We start from the raw sequence: 20,214 nt of genomic DNA on the forward strand, positions 1-20,214 counted from the left end.
AAACTGAGAAGAGAAAAAACAACCCATGATTTAGCAGAATGGATTATTCAAAACTGAGATTACCTAAAATAGACATATAGAAAAGCTGACACTGATACATAAAATGTGTGGCATACCCCAATATATATAGATATTCAAAATAAGATTTATTATTATTTTTAACAACTCAATCCTTTAAATGAAACTGCCTTGAAATATGACCCTAATAGAATAGTAGATACAGATACAACTATTTTTCACTTGGAAACATTTTTATTTTTAATACATTTTTATTTTTATTTTTTAATTTTTTTTTCTTAATGTTTTTATTTATTTTTGAGACAGAGAGAGACTAGAGCATGAGCAGGGAAGGGGCAGAGAGAGAGGGAGACACAGAATCGGAAGCAGGCTCCAGGCTCTGAGCCATCAGCACAGAGCTCAATATGGGGCTCAAACTCACAGACTGTGAGATCATGACCTGAGCCGAAGTCGGACGCTCAACTGACTGAGCCACCCAGGCACCCCTTTAATACATTTTTAAAGAAGCAGCATCAATTTCTTTATTACATGGAATTATCATTTTTAAAGTAACGATAATTTTTTTTGAGAGAGAGAGAGCATGAGTGGGGAAAAGAGGCAGAAGGAAAGAGAATCTTTTTTAATTTTTTTTAATGTTTATTATTTATTTTTGAGAGAGAGAGAAAGAGTATGAGCAGGGGAGGGGCAGAGAGAGAGAGAGAGGGAGACACAGAATTTGAAGCAGCTCCAGGCTCCGGGCTGTCTGCAGAGAGCCTGAGACGGGGCTCGAACTCACGAACCGTGAGATCATGACCTGAGCTGAAGTCGGAAGCTTGACCGACTGAGCCACCTGGGCGCCCCCCGAAAGAGAGAGAATCTTAAGCAGGCTCCACACTCAGCAGGGAGCCCAACGTGGGACTTGGTCCCCTGAGATCGTGACTTGAGCTGAAATCAAAAGCTGGGTGCTTAATGGACGGAACCACTCAGATGGCCCTAAAGTAAAGATACTTTTAAATAACATTCTGTCACTAAACATGAAGCAACGAGGGAAAAGATGGCATCTCGTTCTCTCTCCGGTCTCCAATTAACCAAGGCTTTATTCAGTATCCACTATGGGTTCCGCACCCCAAAACAGTTCTTACTGTCGTACAAAAACAGATTCAGTGAAGGCTTTGTTGTCACTGTTAGACGTTGTACTGTTGTGTGCTATTTTTCCAGAGCTATATGGATGCACATTATTCCAATTAGTTTAATATTTGTCTCACTTGATAGAAACTGAAAGTTCACTCACGAGTGAAAAGAGAGGGGAAAAGGCAAAGTTAAAAAAAAAAAAGAGAGAGAGGCATCTAACACCGATCAAGCCATGAGTCTAGGCACCTCTGTTGACTTCTGGGGAGAGACCTGAGGTTTGCTAGGTGGGAGAGAAGCAGCAGCCTGGCTGACGGCAGGCGGGGCGACCGTGGGGCAAATGGCACTTTGTGACCCTGCTCTCCTGGGTGAGGCTGTAGCCCGCCCCGAAGAGCTCCTGCCTCTCACTTTGGTGCTGTTGGCTTCACGGCTTCCTGAGACTCCTTCACTCCCAGATTGCCCGGAGGCCAGCAGGGGTTCTCCTTGACCTTCACTTCCTGAGCCTGCCGGGAGGTTTGGGAGCCATCGGATCCTCCTGCTCTCCCATCTTCCCGACAGAACTCTAACCGAGAATGGACGCTGATGCTCATTTGCTCCTCCTCTGGCGTCCTGAAGAGCGGATTTCGTTTTCCAACTACAGATGTAAGCCAGTGATGGCTCGGGCTGTATTCTAAATGTATAATAGAGCATATTTCTTGGTATTTCCTGGTCCTCACACTTACTTGAAATCTCACACACACACCCTCCCCCCGAAAAACAAAACAAATGGGAGTGCCAGCATTAAATATTTTCGTTTATTATAGCCGCTATTGTTCTTATTGTATCTTGCTTTACACCGGAATTGTGACAAAGGGCAATTAGTTTTAGAGAAAGTGAAGACAGGTAGGAAGGTAGCTTCAGCTTTTCCCAAACCTGGCTGGAGGGGAAATTCGCACATCCTTCAAGTTTGTGAAACAGGCGTCGAATCTTTATTAAATGGGCCAGCAGAAGAAGGTCATCCCCATTCAGGTATCGGAGAACTGGAATCTCCTCAGGATTAGGTAGCTTTTCAGCACAGAGAAAGAGAAGAGAAGCTCAGGGTCCATCTGTGGAAACGGGGAGGCAGGAGGAGGTGTGGGGTGGTACTAATTTGGAGTTGGAATCCCTCGAGTCTCGTTAGCTACACAAGGGGGCCGTGGTGGTGTTATTCTAACCCGGAGGAGGAAGGGGCTGAAATGCTGTGGAGATATGAGAGACCAGAGCGGGTCAGAGCACATAGAATTTGGGTACTTTCAAGGGCTTACAATTTATGCAAGTAATTTATGAGCATATGCTGAGAGGAGCACAAAGATGCCGCAAACACAGTCCCTTCCCCGGGAGATGCCCCGTGGGGAGAGCATGGTCCGTGCTGGACTGGAGCTAGGAAAGGCACTGAGTGGGCAGCCTTCCTCAGAGAAGGTAGCAGCTGAGCCGAGGTTTCAAGAAGGACCGGGATGGCTGAAATTCCTTTCCTTCCAGAACGTGCCCCACCCACCAGGAGGCCATTCCACATTAATCTCTCCATGACCCCTCCTCACAGCCTTTGGTGATTCAGGCTGATGGTCTCCTTGCAGCTGCAGGTAGGGAAATGGCTCTGCAGGACGGTCTTGCCTGAAAGTTTCCAGGGCGTGGATTCAGGGCCGGCCTCAGTGGGTGGGCTAAATACAAGCTGAACTGCTACGTTCTGCAAGCAGAGTGACCACTTACCTGCAAGGGATACAAGAACTCACAGCATTTTCATCCCTCCCTGCATCAGAAGGTAAGGAGGGAGGGAGGGACAGAGGAATATGAGATGGATGAATAACAGGAATGGACCAGCATTTTTGACTTCCCTTCAATCCCAAATTCCAGAAGATGACAGAAAACTTTTTAAGAGAGTAAATCAACAATGGCTATAGGAAATAGGAAAGATTTTTGGGGCGCCTGGGTGGCTCAGTCGTTTAAGTGTCCGACTTCAGCTGGGGTCATGATCTTGCGGGTTATGAGTTTGAACTCCGCGTCAGGCTCTGTGCTGACGGCTCAGAGCCTGGAGCCTGCTTCGGATTCTGTGTCTCCCTCGCTCGTGTTCTGTCTCTCTCTCTCTCTCTCTCTCTCTCTCTCTCAAAAATAAACAAACATTAAAAAAGGTTTTTTTAAATAAAAAAATTTTTAAAAAGGAAACAGAAAAGAATTTGATCAGCAGGAATAATCTTATTGAATTCCTGAAAACCATAAAGCAAACAGGACCATATCCACAGAGAGATAAATGACCAAATGGAACCACTAACCCAAAACACACACAATCTGAGATCAACGTTAATAAAAGTGAGAAGCAGGAGGGGCCCTGAGGTAAATATTAGGATGACCAGTTGGGAGCCAGCCGTCACCTCGCCCTCCACGTTGAACCATGGTGCCCCCAGGCTGGGGCTGGAAGTCTGGCACTGGGGCCAGCCTTCTGCCCCTCTGCAGTACATCTACTTTCCCACAGTCCCCACAAACTAACTTCAGTAAGCAGAACGTGCGGGAAAGCCAGGATCCTCAATTACAAAATGAACACATGGCCAGGAATCACCAAATATCTGAGGAAAATTGAGGCCGTGAAAGAGAAGACAGATTTACTTATAAGGGATACTAATACTCAAGGAGACAGCATTCGTAGCCAGAGGGAGGCTTTGGAATATATATAGTTAATATTTTCTGAGGACTTTGAGAGAACGGTTGTCAAAGAGAAGAAATAACTAGAAGACTTGGAAATTAATTCTATGCACATAGAAAAAAAAAAGATGTGTTAACAATTTTAGAGTGACCATTAAAATACAATGTATTAAAAGATTGAGTCTAATAGGCTGAGGAAAACAACGAAATCCAGTTATATACTGTTTGCAAGAGACGTGTCTAAAACTGTATAAAAACACTGAAAATCAAAGAATGAAAAAAAAAATGTACCAAGCAAATGCTAACTAAAAAGAAAGCAGGTGTAGCAATTTAACACCATGTAGAATAGCATTTAAGGCAAAGGTCGCCAGGAGGGAAATTGGGAATAACACCTATTGATAATGTTACAGTTTTGTTGTTGTTGTCAAAAAGAAAAACCTTCACTGATAACACTGACTCACATAATGGGCACAGCTGAAGAGCGAATAAGCGAGGAAAACCCCAGGAAGATGGTCAGCATCTGTAATTTCCTAACCTATATTTCTAAACATACAGAAAGCAAAACCTGATAGGAATAGTGGGAGAAAGGAACAAGTTCGCAATCATCTTTCATAGGTTGCTCAGAAGTAAGTCAATAATATAAAAAGAAAAGGATAGAGAAGTGTCAGTGGGACCAGTAGACATACACAAGCTTGTGACAACAGTGCACTTTTTTGGGGGGTCGAATATACATGGAACAGTCACAAAAATTCTGGACTCGGCCACCAATAAAAATGATCAATACATTTCGAACAGCAGGGAAAACAGTGCAAGCCATATTCCTTGATCATGTAGAAATGAACAAGAGAAGGATGGCAAATTGTAAAAATCTATTTGAAAATGCTATTAACTACGGAGTTGAAGAAACCAAAGTAGACAGGACAAACTATTTAGAAGGGAAAGAAAACCAGAGGACTCCATATGGCCAGAGAGGCACAGAGAGGGCAGGGTGGGGGTGGGGAGGAGGCGCTACTAGTTTAGACTGGGTGCTGGAGAGAGGACTCTGAACAGAAACCTGAAAGAAATGGCGCAGCAGCTGTGTGCTAAGTAGGGGAGGGGTGTTTTAGGTTGAGGGAAGAGCAGGTGCAAAAGCCCTGTGGCAGGGATATGCCTGGTGTTGTTGAGGAACAGTGAGAAGGCCAGCGTGGCTGGAGCAGGCCGAGGGAGGAGAGAGCAGAACAGAGGGAACATTAAGGAAGTCCAGAGCCTGTACAGGATTGCAGGTCTCTTCTAGGACCTTGGCTTTTACTCTGAGTAGGATTAGAAGCCACTGGATAGTTTGGAGCCTGAACAGCTGACTGTGGTGGCCGGACTGATGGCAAGTGGTGGGGATAGTGCTGAGCACTTCGTAGATCCTCAGTCCCTGTTGGCTGGATCTGAAGTCTCCCTTCTGTTTGGTGTGTATGAGATAGGCCTGCCTGTACTGAATATGGAGGTCCTATTTCCACTTACCTAGAAGTGTAGAATTTTTAGAGGTTGACAACACCTTTGAGGTCTGGAGCAATCTCTTCCTTTAATCATTGATGAAATGAAAGGCCTCAGAGGTGAAGGGGCGTGTTTGGAGCCGCACACTAGATATGCTACATAGATCTCTCTTTTTTTAAATACATACTTTTGAATGTTTCTTTTTGGGAGGGAGCGAGAGCCTGGGAGCACGCACCAGTGGGAGAGGGGCAGAGAGACAGAAGGAGAAGGAAGATCCCAAGCAGGGTCTGCACTGATGCAGGGCTCAAACCCACAAACTGCAAGATCATGATCTGAGCTGAAGTCGGATACTTACCCGACTGAGCCACCCAGTGTCCCCCATAGATCTCTCTTTATATCTATCTACATTTCAACTTTATTGAGGTATAATTGACTAACATAGAGAGCTATCATTTACTGAGTACTTTGTCGGTGCCAAGCACCACACCAAGTACTTTGCATTCCCTTTGAATCTTCACAGACATCTATTTGGTGGGAAGCATTATCCACATCTAATTGAGAAGGGCCGTGAAGTTCAAGTTCACCCACTAAGCTAAGTGGCAAGGTTGAGGTATGAAACTACATCCCCGTAACCCGAAGACCAGGATATTAACCGTTGCCAGTCGCTGAGCATGTCCTCTGAGCCGTGCCCTGGGTGGGATAGAGGAATCAGTAAGGCAGAGATTTTGTGCTTCCGGAGCTCACCATCCAGTAGGAAAGGCAGCCGCAAGGGCAGGTAAGGCAGCATGGTTCAGTGAGCATAGGGACCAAGGGCAGTACGTGGAGGACCCAGAGAAGGCTGTGATTGGGCAAAGGACTAGGAGGTCTGGGAAGTGTCTCCAAGGAGATGGCACATATGTTGTGGTCTTGCACATGGTGAGAACCCAGGTCTCCTGACTCAGTCCAGGGCTTTCTACTGTAGCACAATGGAGAAACAAACACAGTACAAAACCCTAAAACCAAACCCCCAAAGCAACACTACTTGGTCTCAGAGTAAACACAGTAAATGTTAGTTGGATCTAAGTGTGAACTAAAAGGAATTTCTGAAGAGCAAACAATAAGGCTGCCTCATTTCCACCTGAAATTTTCACTATGTGTTTTTTTTCATTGAATTCCAAAACTCTTAATAGGCCGTAGATTACACACAAGTATAATCTGAGTAATAACACCGACAAAAGCCATTTACTCTTATTATTCTAAGTGCTTTGAACTGTTTTCAAAAATGTACCTACCTTCACTTTGGTCCCGACACTGATTCTTGCCTGTTGGCCCATTGCCAGAAAGGCGATTGAAATCTTGTCTTGTTCTAAGATGCGAACTCCAATGTAATGATTCAAAGCCAGAAAGACAGGTTTAAATGACACAAAGGGTGAGGTAGGGGCAGAACTGGACCAATTCCAAGCCCTTACTCTGTTGCCAGCTTGATCTGAATATTGACCTCCCAAGATATTGATGTATACCCTGGGCAGAAAGGAAATTAAAAATTATAAACGGTAACGTTATGATCCAACCTTGAAATTAGCCCTGTCACTTGCTGGCCAAGGGGAGCTACAGTTCATGCTAGCCAGTAGCGTATGGAGAGTGCAAAACCGCAGGTAACCTTTGGCGTGGTGATACCGCCACTGAATTTTATGCTAATTTGAAGTAGTGGGTCCAGACTGGGTCCAAAAGGCAGAACCAGGATGGTAAAAGGGGTCTGGAAAACTATGTGCTGGGAAGAATGAAGGGGAAACAGGAAAGGATTAGTCTGGACGAGCAGACATACAGGACACCAGGCGATCCCTGAAAGAGGGGAGAAGAACAGTGCTTGGATTTTCTCCAGGATGAAATGCAGAGCAGCGGGGGAAGGCCTAGTTGGCCTCAGTACAGGATGGCTGTGTTTTCGTAGCACCCAGCAACTGGGAGCCCGGAGTCCTTCCAGGAGGGCTCTCATCAGGGCCGGGTGTGGGCAGGAGTGGCTCAGGGAACATCTCTGAGATGGCTCAGAGCGCAGCTGAAAAGCCCTGTGATGGAGCACAAGGTGGAAGTTAGACTAATGGGGCCTCTCCAGTCTCTCAGCATAGCCGGCGCTATATTTTACGTCATTACATACATATCAAGCCTGACCAAGTGTGCGATCTGGTGGCACTAATGACTGCCCTTCTACCTCGTGCTCTCTCACCTTCTCCCAACTTGGATCACCACCCCTTTCTTGAGCTCTGGGTATTTAGAGAGTTGGCTGAATTTGATAACAAATTATTATTTTTTTAACTAGACGAGTTGGCCATGACGGCCCCTAGAGTAAGATAACCAACATCTTCTTTCCCCACTATTGATTAGTGGTAGTGATCTAATAACAAAAGTGCAAATGAGAAATTGAGGTAATTATCTTACTGTATCTGGGAGGAGGAAGGCTTGGTTTCATCTCGAAATGGGGATGAAAATAATATTTGGCTAAAATTATTTACATAGATTGTTCATTTGATAAATGTTCTGTGAGTGCAGACACATGCTGGTAGTGGTAAGGATTCAGAATGTGGCTTGAAAGAACACCCTTCTAGGGGCACCTGGGCGGCTCAGTCAGTTAAACGTCCAACTTCCGCTCAGGTCATGATCTCATAGTTCATGAGTTCGAGCCCCACGTCAGGCTCTGTGCTGACAGCTCAGGGCCTGGAGCCTGCTTCAGATTCTGTGTCTCCCTCTCTTTCTACCCCACCCCTGCTTGTGTTCTCTCTCTCTCTTTCTCTGGCTCTCAAAAATGAATAAATGTTAAAAAAAAATTAAAAAACATAAAGCAAAGAACATCAGTCCAGCAGGGGGATGGGCTTGCTGCACAAGAGGCAGCTAGAAAGGGTCCGTGAGAGTATGTGGAAGTTCCATCAGAGCACCAGGAATTGAGCTGCCGGATCAGGGGACTTCATAGACAAGGGAAAGGTCCTAGAAACCAATGAATATTTATTTGGTGACAATACAGTACCTCACCAAACGTAATAAAGCATCGCTTTATTAAACCCGGAAGGATGAGTAGAAATTCTCCAGTAATACAAATAGGGATAATGGACTGAGTGCTGCTTTGGACTTAAAAAACACAGGGGCACCTGGGTGGCTCAGTCAGTTGAGCGTCCGACTTCGGCTCAGGTCATGATCTCACAGCTCGTGAGTTCGAGCCCCGCGTCGGGCTCTGTGCTGACAGCTCAGAGCCTGGAGCCTGTTTCAGATTCTGTGTCTCCCTCTCTTTCTGCCCCTAACCCACTCGCGTTCTGTCTCTGTCAAAAATAAATAAACACTCTGGGCTGATGGCTCAGAGCCTGGAGCCTGCTTCCGATTCTGTGTCTCCCTCTCTCTCTGCCCCTCCCCCGTTCATGCTCTGTCTCTCTCTGTCCCAAAAATAAAAAAAAAAAAAAAAAAAAAAAAAAAATTAAAAAAAGAATTAAAAAAAAAAACACAAATGTCCTAAGTTTCTCAAATACTGGCAGAATGTCCAAATTTTGTCAATTACTGACAGAATTTCTCAGGATGAGATTGCTATTCCTGTAAATAATTTAAAGGGAGGAGAATAACTCTTTCTGAAAACTCAAAGAGTTTGAACTGCATTTGAAGGTCAGCCCGGGTGGCTCAGTCGGTTAAACATCTAACATCAGCTCAGGTCATATTCTCCCAGTTTGTGGGTTTAAGCCCCATATTGGGCTCTGTGCTGACAGCTCAGAGCCTGGATCCTGCTTGGGATTCTGTGTCTCCCTCTGTGCCCCTCCCCTGCTCGTACGCTCTCTCTCCCTCACAAATAAATAAATATTGAAAAAATAAAAATAAATGAAATTAAGACCCAAATTTAATTTTTTCAGGTTAAATGAAATAATGTGAAGTCATAGAGTATATAAGTTAGTAGGTCAAAATTGGATCAGGATCTTAATTTCTTTAGAGATTTTGTTTGTATGTTATTGTTGGTTGTGGCTATAGGAATATAGGAACAGTTACAAATATATCTCAAATTATAATAACACACACACACACAAACACAAACTATAACAACACAGTGTAGCAGCTATCCATTGTAAATTATTTCCATAGATGAATCAGTATAACATTATCAGGGCACAGGCTCTAGGAAGATCACTAGATTCATATCCCAAATCCTTAGGGTGACCATATAGTTTATTGAGAGTTTTTTTCTAATATTGAAATCATATAGTTCATGTTTCTTGCTGTTTATAGAAAGAATATGATGAGCTTTGTTTTACATAGTTGCCTGGGATTTTTCCACTGGGAAGCAAATGGAATGACATAAATAAAAAATTTCTCTGAGTTTAACATTACTGCCAAAGACTAACTTAAATAAATCTTAAAGCCATTCTTATCATTTAAAAGGAAAAAGAAAGCTTCTAGTTATAAGATGAATAAGTTCTAGGGATTTAATGTACAACATAGAGATTATAGCTAGTAATACTGCATATATACTTGAAAGTTGCTAAGAGAGTGTATCTTAAATGTTCTCAACACAAAAAAGAAATGGTAATTATGTGATGTGATGGAGATGTTAGATAATGCAATGGGATAATCATTTTGAAATATATCAAGTATATCAAATCAACACATTTTATGCCTTTAATTTACACAATGTTGAATGTCAATTGTATCTCAATAGAGTTGGAAAAAATAAAAGAAAAAATAAAATTTCACAACACCCCCACCGCCCCCTCCCCCCCCCCCCCCCCCCCAGCTAAATGGCAGCAAGAGAAACTTAGAAGCCTACCAGACATTTCCATTGGGATGATAGCAGGAAATTCTGCCAGAAGAATCTAGCAATGCTAAAATTGCAGGGTCAGTGGGCATGTCTTCTTGGACTATACAAGTGAAGCCATTTATTTTGTTGGGCACTCTGATGATGGCTAGGTTTCCAGATGGGTAGCTGAGATTAGATAAGGTTATTTGAGTTGTTCTAATGGTCCTTGACTATTCTGAGTATAAATTTATGAGAGAGCCCTTTGAAACCATCCTAGAATGGGAGTTACTGTTATTACAAAAAGGATTTTATGTTTTTTATGGGATCAAAGTATATTTACAAGACACAAAAATCCTCAACAAAATACTGGTAAATGGAATCCAGTGACATATAAAAAGGATTATATAGTATTAGATACAGAGGAATTTATCCCAGGAATGCAAGGTTGGCTTAACATCTAAAAATCCATCAATGAAATATACTATATTGATAGAATAAAAAGAAAAAAAAATCATCAGTATACACAGAAAGAGCATTTGAGGGGCACCTGGGTGGCTCAGTCAGTTAAGCGTCCGACTTCAGCTCATGTCATGATCTCACAGTTGGTGGGTTCGAGCCCTGCGTCGGGCTCTATGCTGACAGCTCAGAGCCTGGAGCCTGTTTCAGATTCTGTGTCTCCCTCTCTCCCTGCCCGTCCCCTGTTCATGCTCTGTCTCTGTCTCAAGAATAAATAAACATTAAAGAAAAAATTTTTTAAAGAAAAAAAAAGAAAAAGCATTTGACAAAAACTTACACCTTTTCATGATAACAACTCAGTGAACTAGGAATGAAAGGGAGACTCCTCAATCTAATAGAATGTCTAACAAAAACCCACAGCTAACATCATACTTAATGGTGAAAGACTGATTTCCCGCTAAGATCAGTAACTAAACAAAAATGTCCATTCTCCCCACTTCTATTCAACATTACACTAAACGTTCTAACCAGGGAAATTTTATGCAAGAAAAAGAAATGAATGGCATCCAGATTGCAAATGAAAGATGTAAAACTTTGTTTGCAGATGACATGCTCTTGTATTTAGAAAATCCAAAGGAATCCACAAAACAATATATTAGAACAAACAAGTTCAGCAGGGTTGTAGGCTACAAGACCAACATATAAAAATAAATTGTATTTCTATATACTAGCAGTGAACATTCTGAAAGTGTAATTAAGAAAATAATTCCATTTACAATAGCATCAAAAAGAATAAAGTCTACTGAGGATAATTTACCATTAATACTCAGTCCTATCTAAGCTGATCAGAAGCCCAGAGGTGAAGTAAACACAAGATTGACTCTGAATCATTTTGAAAAGCAGCCATGGCCTTCAAGAATTAAAGCCAGGGAATTAACTGATAATAATAATAAAAGAAGGGAGGATTTATTTAAAATGTACTGTATTTATTTAAATGTATTTATTTAAAACAAAACTTACACTCTTTCTCATAGGGCCTACAGACTAAAACTTCATTATAATTCCTAAGACATGAAAGTTATTTTTCTGGTTGATTATTGGGATTTGACTAGACTTTTAGGAAACTATGACTAAACATGACTTTCTCCTAAAAATTGGGGCCTTTAGTCACCAAAAAACCCACCTCATTTTATAGTTTTGTTTGTTTTTTACTTTCCTGAAAGTATTAAATGGCCTGTATGTCAGAATAGCAAATGGCTTGGCCATCAGGCAGAAGTTCAAGTGATGAATCACTTAGCGTTTCATAAAACAGACACTGAATTTTTGTAATAAAAAATAATGTGCTGCTCACAGATGTGTAAATCGGTACATATTTTCTGGGGGGAGAAAGTCTACCAAAGTTTTAAAATGCCTGTAATTTCTTTTTTTAATAATTTATTCAGATTTCTTTAGGTTTTTTGTTTGTGTGTGTATGTATTTAACCTCTACACCCAATGTGGGGTTTGAACTCGCATCCCTGAGATACAGAGTCAAATGCTCTACTGACTGGGCCAGCCAGGTGCCCCAAATGTCTATAATTTCTTACCCAGAATTTCTACCCCTAGGCATCTAGCCATTTAATTCAAGGAAATAAGTGATAAGTACGCAAAGAAGTCTGCACAAAGCTGTTCATTTAGCTGTTGTATATAGTAGCAAAAAAAAAAAAAAAAAGTGAAACAACCTTTGTGGTTAGGTTAAATGAATTATAATACATCCCCATTATTAAATACCTTATGGTTATAAAAATGGCGGTGTATCTCTATATTTATTGCATATTATATACTCATAACATTATTACATATTATGCAGAAAGGGAAAGTTATAAAATATGAATAGCTAGTTGAAGAATTGATTTTTAAAGAATTATATAGGGGCACCTGGGTGGCTCAGTCAGTTGAGCGTCCAGCTTTGGCTCAGGTCATAATCTCACAGTTTGTGGGTTCAAGCCCCACATTGGGCTCTGTGCTGACAGCTCAGAGCCTGGAGCCTGCTTCAGATTCTGTGTCTCCCTCTCTTTCTGCCCCTCCCCTGCTTGTGGACACACTCTATCTCTCAAAAATAAATAAATAAAAATGAAAATATATATATATGCTCATAGAAAGAAATAGGAAAGTTATATAAGATGTTAATAGCTTTTCATTGGGTGGTGGGATTTGGGGTATAACTATTTTTTTCTTTATAGTTTTCTATATATTTTTTCTATATCATTTTTGTAAAGAAATAAAACTAATAAAAATAACTTGTTGAAAGGATACAATATTTGTGTTGTTCCATCTGGAAATGAAGTCAGAAACTTGCTCCCATGTTTGTAGTGCTTCTCTAAGAGCTCATTCCTCATGATCTGACCACGAAAAATGAAAGGACCCTTAACCATTAATTGTTCCAGATATAACACATCAATTATGATAGTAACAAGCATCCTTTGCTTGCTAGACAGTGATACAAAGTATTTCTTAATTTAAATTTTTGGGGGACGCCTGGGTGGCTCAGCTGGGTAAGCGTCTGACTTCGGCTCAGGTCATGATCTTGTGATTCATGGGTTTGAGCCCTGTGTCAGTCTCTGTGCCAACAGCTCAGAGCCTGGAGCCTGCTTCAGAGTCTGTATCTCCCTCTCTATACCCCTTCCCCACTCACACTCTGTCTCTCTCCCTCAAAAATAAAATAAACATTAAAAAAAAGTTTTTAAATAAATAAATTTTTGGCCCTGCAACAGTGACCGGGAATAATCCTTAGGAATCATTAAAGAGTATTCCTAACCCCTGCAGATAACTTGATAAAAGTTTTCAGGCAGGGATCTGACATTACATATCTGTTTGAATTTTTTTTTTTTAATTTTTACCTTATTCACATCTTACTGTAAAAACAAAACAGGAGATTACAAACCAGCTCTAGCCCAATGGAAAGATTCAATATACTGATTGTAGTAGTGGTTACATAACTGCCAAAATTCATAGAGCTGTACATCCGAAAAAGGTGAATCTTACTGTATATAAATTATACTTCAACAGACTGCAGTTGCATTGGATGTATAAATCAATTTGGGAAGGATGTCATCTTTAAAATATTTAATCTTTCAATCCATAAGTATTAGGTCAAATTTATTACATGGATTGTTCAAATATTCTATTGTATTACTACTTTTTTTATCTAATAACCCTTGCAATTTTTGAGACAATAGGCTAAAATATCCCATTATAATTATGGATTTAAAAGTTTTTCCTCTTGTGAAATTTTGCTTTACATATTTTGAGCCTATCTTAAACTGGGAAAAATATTTTGTAATGTTGTATCTTCCTGGTGGATTAAAACTTTTATCATTATGAAGTCATCTTTATCTCTAGTAATACTCTTTAATATTTTCATGATATATCATTTTTATTTATAATCTTCTTGTATCCTTATATTTTAGATGTGTCTCTTATAAACCATCTAGTTGGAATTTTTTCCCTAAAAAAAGAACTAATCTGACATTCTTTGTCTATTAACTGGAATATTTAGTCTATTTACATATAATTACTAACATTCCTTGATATTTTCTGTATGTTCCCTGTTATGTTTTTTTCCTTTATGCAATTTTGTCTTTTGGAGGGGGGTAATTAAAATATATAATCCTATTTTCTGTTCTGTCTCTACGCATTTGGAACTTATACTCTCTGCTTCTGTTATTTTTTCTGGCTACTCTAGAAATTTCAGCAAGCAAACTTAATTTATCAAAGTCTGAAGTTAAGCTTTAATATTTGCCCTTCTCCCAAACCAAGGGCTTTATAGTACCATAATTACATTTAACCTATTTCCCATCATGTACTATTTTTAAATGTATTTTTATTCTTTTCTGTTTTTTGAAGTGCCACAAGCTATTATTATTGTTGTTTTATTAGCCAACTTTTAGTTTTATCCATAAAAACTATGTACCACTTTCTTTTCATCCTTCTTGAATCTCAGACCATCCAGTGACACAAAGTACATTCTTTAGAATTTCCTTTAATGAAGGGCTACTAGTGACAAATTATCTTTGACTTTACCAGACAGTGTTTTGGGGGGCCATATTTTCTTGAAAAATATGTTAGCTGGTTATGAACTTCTGGATTGACCACTATTTTCTTTAAGACATTCCACTGTCTTCTGACTTCCAGTGTTGCTGTTGGGAGGTTATCTGACAGTTTCTCTATTTTTTTTTTTTAATGTTTTATTATTTTTGAGACAGAGAGGGAGACAGAGTGTGAGCGGTGGGGCAGAGAGAGAGGGAGACACAGACTCTGAAGCAGGCTCCAGGCTCGGATCTGTCAGCATAAAGCCTGACACAGGGCTCGAACCCATGAACCATGAGATCGTGACTTGAGCCAAAGTGGGATGCTTAACCAACTGAGCCACGCAGGCAGCCCTCTAACTCTTTTCCTTTAAATATAAACAGAATTTCTTTTTCTGTGCTGCTTTTAAGGTTTTTTTTTCCTTTGGTGTTCTCCAGTTTGTTCATGTTGAAATATTAACAATGATTTTGGGAAAGTGCTTGAGGTTTTGGTGATATTTCTCCCCTTCTTTTTTAGTTTTTAAGCGTTCCAAACATTTTTTAATGTACAACAATCACATTTTAAAATAAAAAGGCTTTAGCCAAGATAGACTACCATATGGGGCGCCTGGGTGGCGCAGTCGGTCAAGCGCCCGACTTCAGCCAGGTCACGATCTCGCGGTCCGTGAGTTCGAGCCCCGCGTCAGGCTCTGGGCTGATGGCTCAGAGCCTGGAGCCTGTTTCCGATTCTGTGTCTCCCTCTCTCTCTGCCCCTCTCCCGTTCATGCTCTATCTCTCTCTGTCCCAAAAATAAATAAAAAACGTTGAAAAAAAAAAACTAAAAAAACAAAATAGACTACCATAAAACATGTAAAAACATTGTTTTAAAGTCTAGTAGAAGTTAAAAAGCCACATCTGTACCATTTCTTCTTGACAAAGAGTTAAATGTGTCATGTAGCCAACCTGTTACATTCATTATGACAGCTTTTACAACTTCAGGTAAAACTGATTTTAAAGAATAGCAAGTAAAAAAAAAAAAAAAAAAAAAAAAAGAGGCAAGATAATTACCTTTCCACATGCTATTCTAGCATCACAACAAACAATGGATATGTTTCTGTTTTCTAGTTGGAAATCAAGTAGTCTGTCATCAAATAGCTCTTTTTCTGGAATATCCACGGAAAGTTGGTAAGAAATTGTTTTTAAGTGCTTTGGCTCTAATGGGAAAAGAATCACATATTTGTTTTAAATTTTCCAAAACCTCTCTTCTAAAATGAAATTGCAAACCTTATTACAAATGTATTGATTCATCAGACTTCTTTTAATGGCAGAAAAATAAGGCTTTTCATTAAAGTGAGTGTGTTCTTTTGTTAAAAAATAAAGACATTCCCTTGTTAAGCAAAGAATGATGATTTTCATTCAGTGGAACTTTCTGGCCTTGTGTTTAGTAGGAAATACTTGAATATTAAGGAACTTTATACCAGGGATTTAGTTTAAACCAAAACAAATGTCTGTCTTTCCTAAGTATCTTTTTTTTTTTAATTTTTTTTGTTTTTGTTTTTAAGTTTATTTATTTTGAGAGAGTGCATGGAAGGGGCAGAGAGAGAGAGAAAGAGAGAGAGAGAGAATCCCAAGCAGGCTCTGCACTGTCAATTGGAGCCCGATGCAGGGCTCAAACTCACGAACCATGAGATCATGGCCTGAGCTGGAATCAAGAGTCAGCCACTTAACCTACTGAGCCACCCAGGTACCCCTCTAAGTACTTTTCAATAGCTCTGAGTGGTACAGGAGGAGCCTGTGCTCAGAAAGATTAAATACTTTGCCCCAAATCGGACAGCCTATAAGGAGAAAAGCCAGTACATAATCAAGAACTTGATTCTAAAAATCAGTGCTCTTTCCATTTCACCCACACTATAGCCATACTGGTCCACGTATGAAGAAACAATTGTGATTTATTTTTGACGGATTTTTCCATATCCCAGCTTGAAAACAGAAGGGAATGTGTGCTTAATAAGCCAAGAGACAATGAATTCAGTAAGCTATCTGTAAAGTGTTCTATAGATGTTGCTAATTTGTTTCAGTCAATAACAATAGTAAGCTGAAGACTAAAAACTTCAAAAGCCAGAATGCTGACACACCAGCCTTTCTGAGCCATTTTAACTGCTACATTTACTGAAATGAACATTTTAAATATATTTTTTAAAATACCAATTGTAGCTTTTGGTCAAACATCTGAGCTTTCTGATGTACAACTGACCCATAACACCAGCATTGAGGAACTCACCGTCTTCAGATAAATTAGTCTGTTCATTTGTCATTAGTGCAAATTGTCTGGCCATTTGTCGCTCCTGTTTTCTACAAAATTAAAAAATATGCTGTATAAATCCAAAATGTGTTTGAAGCTTAAAACAGAATTTTAGTACAAATTTTAACTGTTTACATACTATCCATTATTATTTTTATCTATTATTACTTGTGAATCCAGGCATTTAATCCATACATATAAGTTTCTACTCTCTTCAGGCAACAAGTTCAACAAATTTCTCCAATATGGGAATTCCAAATTGCCCTGAGAATTTGCAATTGGTAAATTTCTTTTTTATATATATATATTTTTTTAATGTTTGAGACAGAGAGAGACAGAACATGAACAGGGGAGGGTCAGAGAGAGAGGGAGACACAGAATCCGAAACAGGCTCCAGGCTCTGAGCTGTCAGCACAGAGCCCGACGCGGGGCTCAAACTCACGAATGGTGAGATCATGACCTGAGTCGAAGTCAGACGCTTAACTGACTGAGCCACCCAGGTGCCCCACAATTGGTAAATTTCTACTTTATTTTATTTTTATTTTTAAAAAATGTTTATTTATTTTCAGAGAGAGAGAAAGCATGAGCAGGGAAGGGGCAGAGAGAGGGAGGGAGGAAGAGAATCCTAAGCAGGCTCCATGCTCAGCACAGAGCCTGATGCAGGGCTTGATCCCACAACCGTTAGATCACGACCCCAGCCCAAATCAAGAGTCAGACACTTCGCTGACTGAGCCAACCAGGCACCCTGGTAAATTTCTACTTTGAATTGGTAAGTTTCCAGAGTTTCTGGGAGCTTCTGAATCTCAATAACATCTACCAGGAATTTTATTTTATTTTTATTTAACAAATTAAATTTTTTTCTTAATTTTAGAGAGAAAGCTCAAATTGGGGAAAGGGGCAGAAGGAAAGAGACAGAATCTCAAACAGGCTCCAGGCTCAGCTTGGAGCCCAGCGTGGGGCTCGATCCCATGACTCTAGGATCCTGGCTTCAGCTGAAATCAAGAGTTGATTGCTCAACCGAGTCACCCAGGCACCCCCCACCAGGAATTTTTATAGGTTTGCTTTGGCCAATTTTTATTTCATTACTGAGAACACATCTTCAAAATTAAATATTTTGAAAAAACAAGGTTCATTTACAAAAAGCTTAAGTGGGCCTGAGTCTCAATATCAAAGGCTCAATGTTACCTCCGCAGGGCTTTTTCCTTTGCTTTGAGTCTATCAAGTTCACTGCCATGGGCTGCATGAGGGTCAATACAGATTAATTCAGCTTTAGGGCTTTGAATTTTTTGTTTTTCCTCATAGATGTAGTCAATCAGATTTTGAAAATAACTACAACAGGAGACCTGGAAAACAAAGAGGTCATGTTCATCTCATTAGTCCTAGAGGAAGATAATTACAGGGGGCAAAAATGGCTAATGAAATTTGGATAACAATCTATAGTAGCTTTTTCCTAGTAACAGCTTGATTGAGATAGAGTTCACATACCATACAATTCATCCATTTCAAATGTACTAGTCAATGGCTTTTAGTGTATTCACAGAGTTGTGCAAAACCATCACTGCAGCCAACTTTTAGAACACGAACTCTTATCCATTAACCCTCCCCATCTCTCCCCTCAGCCTCTGGAAACCACTAAGCTAAATTCTGTCTGCATACATTTGCCTGTTCTGTTCAGCTCATATATGTGGAATCATACAATTGTGGTACTTTGTGATTGGCTTCTTTTGCTTAGCATAATGTTTTCAGGGTTCTTCTATGTTGTAGCATGTATCAGCCCTTCATTTATTTTTATGGTTAAATAATATTCCATTGTATGGATACATCACATTTATTTATCCATTCATCAGTTGATGGATGTTTGGGTTGTTTTCACTTTTGGCTGTTAGGACTCATGCTGCTATGAACATTGTGTGTTAAGTTTTTGTGTAGGTATATGTTGTCAGTTCTCTTGAGTATATATCTAGAAGTGTAACTGCTGGGCTATAGGTAACTATGTCTCTAACTTTTGGGGGAATTGCCAGACAGTTTCTCAAAGTGGCTACACCGTATTACATTCCCCCTTTCCAGTATATGAGAGTACCAGTTTCTCTGCATCCTTGCCAACACTTGTTATTATCTGTCTTTTTAATTATAGCCATCCTAGTGGGTATGGAATGGTATCCCATTGTGATTATGATTTGCATTTCCCCAACAGCTAACACGTAATTCTTTTAAGACTTGCCGTGCGGGGGAGGAAACACTTCGTGTGTTTAAAAATAACACCATTTCCTCAGTGAACCTGCATTAGAACTCACATCTTCTATTGGTTTAGAGCTATCATCGTCATAGTAAACATCCATATTGGAAAGAAATGATTTTAGATCGCCTCCACAAAATTCACACGTGGGCGATATCTCCTCCTCTTCTTCCTTCAGAGAGAGGAAAACAAGAATACATGAGTGCCCACAAGAGGGCCCAGAGCCCCTGGGAGCAGTAGATGCTGCTGGGACTCTGGGCAGGGCCAGCAAAAGTCCAGAAGGAGAGCAGGGCTGGTGGGCTGTGTGCCAACCTGCCTGAGAACTCCTGCCGGAATCCCTGGGGGCCCCCTGAACTAGCTGGTGGGGAACTTTCAGGGGGCTAAGATCCTCTACCAGAAGGCACCAAGCTAGCAAGATCTGTGTATTCCAGTAATGAGACATTATTTCTACTCAAGGGCTGGTGAGGACTGAAGAGGCTGAGGCGGTGTATTGAGGGCCTCTGTCTGGCACTGTTCACCAGAGCACAGCTGAGCCCATCAGGAGCTTGTGGATCCTTAGGATGTCTCCTCATCGCAAGAAGAAAGTTGCAGAAATGACTTTGACAGCCGAGTTCCTCATGGGGGAGGGGTGCTATGGCGTGTAACTAGAGGCACGAGACAGAGGATAACGCGTTAGCCCCAGCTTGGGGCTCTGGATTCTCCCGACTGTGCTGTGAAGGTAATTCAGAAGGGGTGGGGGAGACCCGGAGAAGCAACAGGACACAAGGGAGTTAGGGGCTCAAGGGTTGGTGCACTATGGCCATGTTTATGATCTGAGGTCACGACTGTGACTGCAGGAGTTCTTGGGCAAGCAAGCAGCCTTAGCACAGGCCTCCAGGAAAAACCCACATCATGTATGAGTCGCAGGTCATGAACACTACCAAGCCAGCTGTAATTTGCCATTCTCTGGGACTAGCAAAATGGCCACTGTGGGGCCAAAGGGTGGCGAGGGGGCCTGTGCAGCCAGGCATTCACCACCAGAGTGATGGCCCGTATCTTGAGGTTACCGAAACTACCCAATGGCAAGTACTGCACATCGCTGACAGCAGAACCCTTGGAGAGTAAAGCCCCACCATAGAGAGATGGCGGTGACACATGTAGTTTGTCACCTAAGTGACGGAGCAGGCAGAAAAAGAGTGTGGCGATTCCAGGCCATC

The 20,214-nt window shown here is 40.9% G+C and overlaps 1 protein-coding gene across 1 annotated transcript in view; it reads right to left on the bottom strand.

Moving 5' to 3' along the window:
• Nucleotides 1–1,897: 1,897 nt before the first annotated feature.
• ERICH6 (glutamate rich 6) overlaps nucleotides 1,898–20,214 on the bottom strand; it is a 29,702-nt gene continuing 11,385 nt past the window's right edge. The window contains exons 7-14 of the mRNA XM_025913612.2: nucleotides 19,077–19,190; nucleotides 17,968–18,125; nucleotides 16,762–16,832; nucleotides 15,549–15,694; nucleotides 12,730–12,815; nucleotides 10,010–10,165; nucleotides 6,513–6,741; nucleotides 1,898–2,169 (exon numbers count right to left, since the gene is read on the bottom strand). Coding sequence (XP_025769397.1) covers nucleotides 1,906–2,169; nucleotides 6,513–6,741; nucleotides 10,010–10,165; nucleotides 12,730–12,815; nucleotides 15,549–15,694; nucleotides 16,762–16,832; nucleotides 17,968–18,125; nucleotides 19,077–19,190 — 1,224 coding nt within the window. The 3' untranslated portion in view covers nucleotides 1,898–1,905. The remainder of the gene's footprint in view (nucleotides 2,170–6,512; nucleotides 6,742–10,009; nucleotides 10,166–12,729; nucleotides 12,816–15,548; nucleotides 15,695–16,761; nucleotides 16,833–17,967; nucleotides 18,126–19,076; nucleotides 19,191–20,214) is intronic.

This window comes from Puma concolor, chromosome C2, assembly GCF_028749965.1.
Source record: "Puma concolor isolate L17-30 chromosome C2, mPumCon1.1.hap2, whole genome shotgun sequence".
NCBI classification, from domain to species: Eukaryota; Metazoa; Chordata; class Mammalia; order Carnivora; family Felidae; genus Puma; species Puma concolor.